Here is a 2,757-nt window from a genome sequence, read left to right as displayed (position 1 = left end):
TGCACCATCAAATAGGCTTTTGTCTCTTCTTGCACAACCACCACAATCACACACACGCTTATCTCCACACATCATCATGTAAGCTCATTACTGTGTCCAAAACAAAACCTCCAGCACAAATCTTGCTACTTCAAAGGGTTAAGTGCAGCTTTCTCATTTTGCTGAGCCAAAAACACAGTTCATGTTCACCATGTTCACAACTTAACAAGCAATCAGCAAATAAGTCGTTGATAGTTATGGTAAAAATGTATTTACAGGAAACCTTTAAAGATCTTACATCCATTACAAGTGAGTGAGTCAGCACTGACATGTCAGCTGTTTCATTTGCATAACATATGTCCTTATTACAGATAATAATGAGGAACAAGTGAGGCTCTATTACCCATGACAACCAGCCACCAGAAAAATAAACATTCATTCTTGTAAACAAACCCTATGGTGTTAATTTATTTTCTTATTTTATTTGATCTCTTATACAATTGCTTATAAAAATAGCAATACAAGTAGACAATGTCTGAGTTGGACATAAGCCAACATACACATTCTGTATCAAAAAGATATATAGAAAACAATTCTGAACAAATATAAGTGTATATATTACTGCCACTGAGATGACTTAATATTCTGTCTGCACTGTGAAACAGAAGAATGAGTACCAACTCTAAAAGGGATATGAAATCATCATTGCCACATCAGGGAAAAATATGAAACCAGCAGCCAGCAAGTTACAACTCAAAAAAATCTTTGGCTAGTATAAGGTGAGGAAGATTAAATACAATTCACTGGATTGTGAACAGACTGCAAGTCTCCTTACATGTTGGTAGATCAGTAAATGCCATTCATCGTTAATGGCAAACAGGATCTAACAGAAGGCACTTGAAGGACATGGAGAGGAGACACAGGTTTAACAAATAACTGCAGAAAAATAAACTGTTGAATCAATGACACTTTTTTTTGAGTAACTGATATACCTCCCTGAAATGACAACAAACATTTGTTTCTCTCCACTGTCTCTCTGTATATTAAAAATACAAGACAAGCAATGGATAGCTGCAGCCCTCAATTGAATCAACAGATCTTTCATCTCTTTTCATTTTCATAACCGACACCCCTCACATCATCATATCTGCATAGACTTAAAGGAAGGTGAGCTTTGATTGACAGCCGCAAATCTCCAAAACAGATAAAATCTGATGAGGCTGGTGAAGATCCCAGGCATGTTTGGAACCTGGAATAAACACAAACAGGGACAAGAATTAAGGATACTAGCTATTATTTTAATTAAAAAAACAATGTTGAAAGCCTTGGTTACAGGTGTGATTCAGGTGCACACAGTATTCACTGTGTCTTACCACAATATAGGAGTCGTTTAGCTGGAGGCCGTACAGCACCCAGGATGTGGAAGTGAAGAAGGTGGCTACAGTCAGAGGGAAGGACAAGCACTGCACATCACCACTTCGCACTATCTTGACCTGAAAAGGGAAGAGATAAAGAAGAGGATAGCAACAATCAGTTAACAAATAAAAACTTTAAAGCTGCTTTAATTAAAATGTATTTAATGGAACGAGTCTACAGCCATGCTAGCAGCTAGTGACAAACAGAATTACCATGACTCTGCAGTCCCCCCCCCCCCCATCACTACAGAGCAATTTAGCATCTTAAGGCTGCAACTTCATTGTTTTGAGTTACTTTCATTGCACTCCTCTTGCCCCGCATGCAGCGGTTTTCAGCACAAAAAAAAAAAAAAAAAAAGATAAACCCAATGTACACTACCTGCTCAGCAACAAACAGCAGAGAGACAAAGTTAGCGACGTGCTGATGCATAACATAACAGAGAATTTAGTAGCTAAAGAGCCAGATATTTCCCTCAGGAGTTTGTGAAGACCAAAATGTTTACAGCTTGTTCTGCTGCCTCCAAATAAAAAACAAACAAAAAACCCCATCAAATAATAAGCAGCATTGAGGCCATTTTACAGTTGCCGCATCCGAGCTTGTGCGCGCCAATGTGACGTCACAGAGGGCGCACGCCACTCTTTTTTTAGCGGTGCGCAACAAAGTGGAAAAAGGAAGCCTGAACGAGCTCGAGGGTAACTTACTGGGTTAAGAGGAGTTCTTTTATGGTGAATGAAAGGCTTGATCCGACAAAATAGGTCATCGAATCAAATCGAAGCACTGACGGCAATGCTGCTGCCAGTTCTGCCGTTGTTTACCTTTTTCTTCTTCTTCTAGTCCATAGAAATAGCAAAGTCGGTAGCCTTTCCTCATTAGCGCCAACTCTGTTCAGGAGAAGACTGCACCTAGTGTCACAACCACCACGCGGGAGTATAAACAGTTACGGCGCGCCCACAACGTCACACTGGCGCTCAACAGGTCGGTTGCGGCTAGTATACCGCACGTTTTAAGGTGCCGGTTTACTTCAGCAGAAGTGCTTGTCAGATGATCAAACAGCTTCTGAAATCCTCTTATCCCCACACACTTCCAATGTTGGAATTGGAATAATAAGTGCCAACATAAAATTATGTAAAATGTAAGGAGAAAACAGAATGTAACCAAGGGGATAGGGCACAAACAGAGAATGAGAATAACAGGAAGACACAGAGGAGGGAAAGAAAGGCAGGAAACTGACTGATGGGTCATTCGGGGCTGTGAGGCAGATGGAGGGAAGGAGACAAACAGGATAGTAGACTGAGCGACAAGATGACAAAAAGAGACAAAAAGGAAGGAGAGAAAATTCCTTCACTGGTAAATAACTGCACG

The 2,757-nt window shown here is 40.4% G+C and overlaps 1 protein-coding gene across 1 annotated transcript in view; it reads right to left on the bottom strand.

The window, feature by feature from the left end:
• Nucleotides 1-230: 230 nt before the first annotated feature.
• slc50a1 (solute carrier family 50 member 1) overlaps nucleotides 231-2,757 on the bottom strand; it is an 8,295-nt gene continuing 5,768 nt past the window's right edge. The window contains exons 3-4 of the mRNA XM_039805304.1: nucleotides 1,353-1,527; nucleotides 231-1,228 (exon numbers count right to left, since the gene is read on the bottom strand). Of these exons, the coding sequence (XP_039661238.1) occupies nucleotides 1,121-1,228; nucleotides 1,353-1,527 (283 nt within the window). The 3' untranslated portion in view covers nucleotides 231-1,120. The remainder of the gene's footprint in view (nucleotides 1,229-1,352; nucleotides 1,528-2,757) is intronic.

Source organism: Perca fluviatilis, chromosome 7, assembly GCF_010015445.1.
Source record: "Perca fluviatilis chromosome 7, GENO_Pfluv_1.0, whole genome shotgun sequence".
Classification (NCBI taxonomy): Eukaryota; Metazoa; Chordata; class Actinopteri; order Perciformes; family Percidae; genus Perca; species Perca fluviatilis.
The sequence above is the reverse complement of the archived record's forward strand: the minus strand, read 5'-3'. Positions and strand labels throughout refer to the sequence as shown.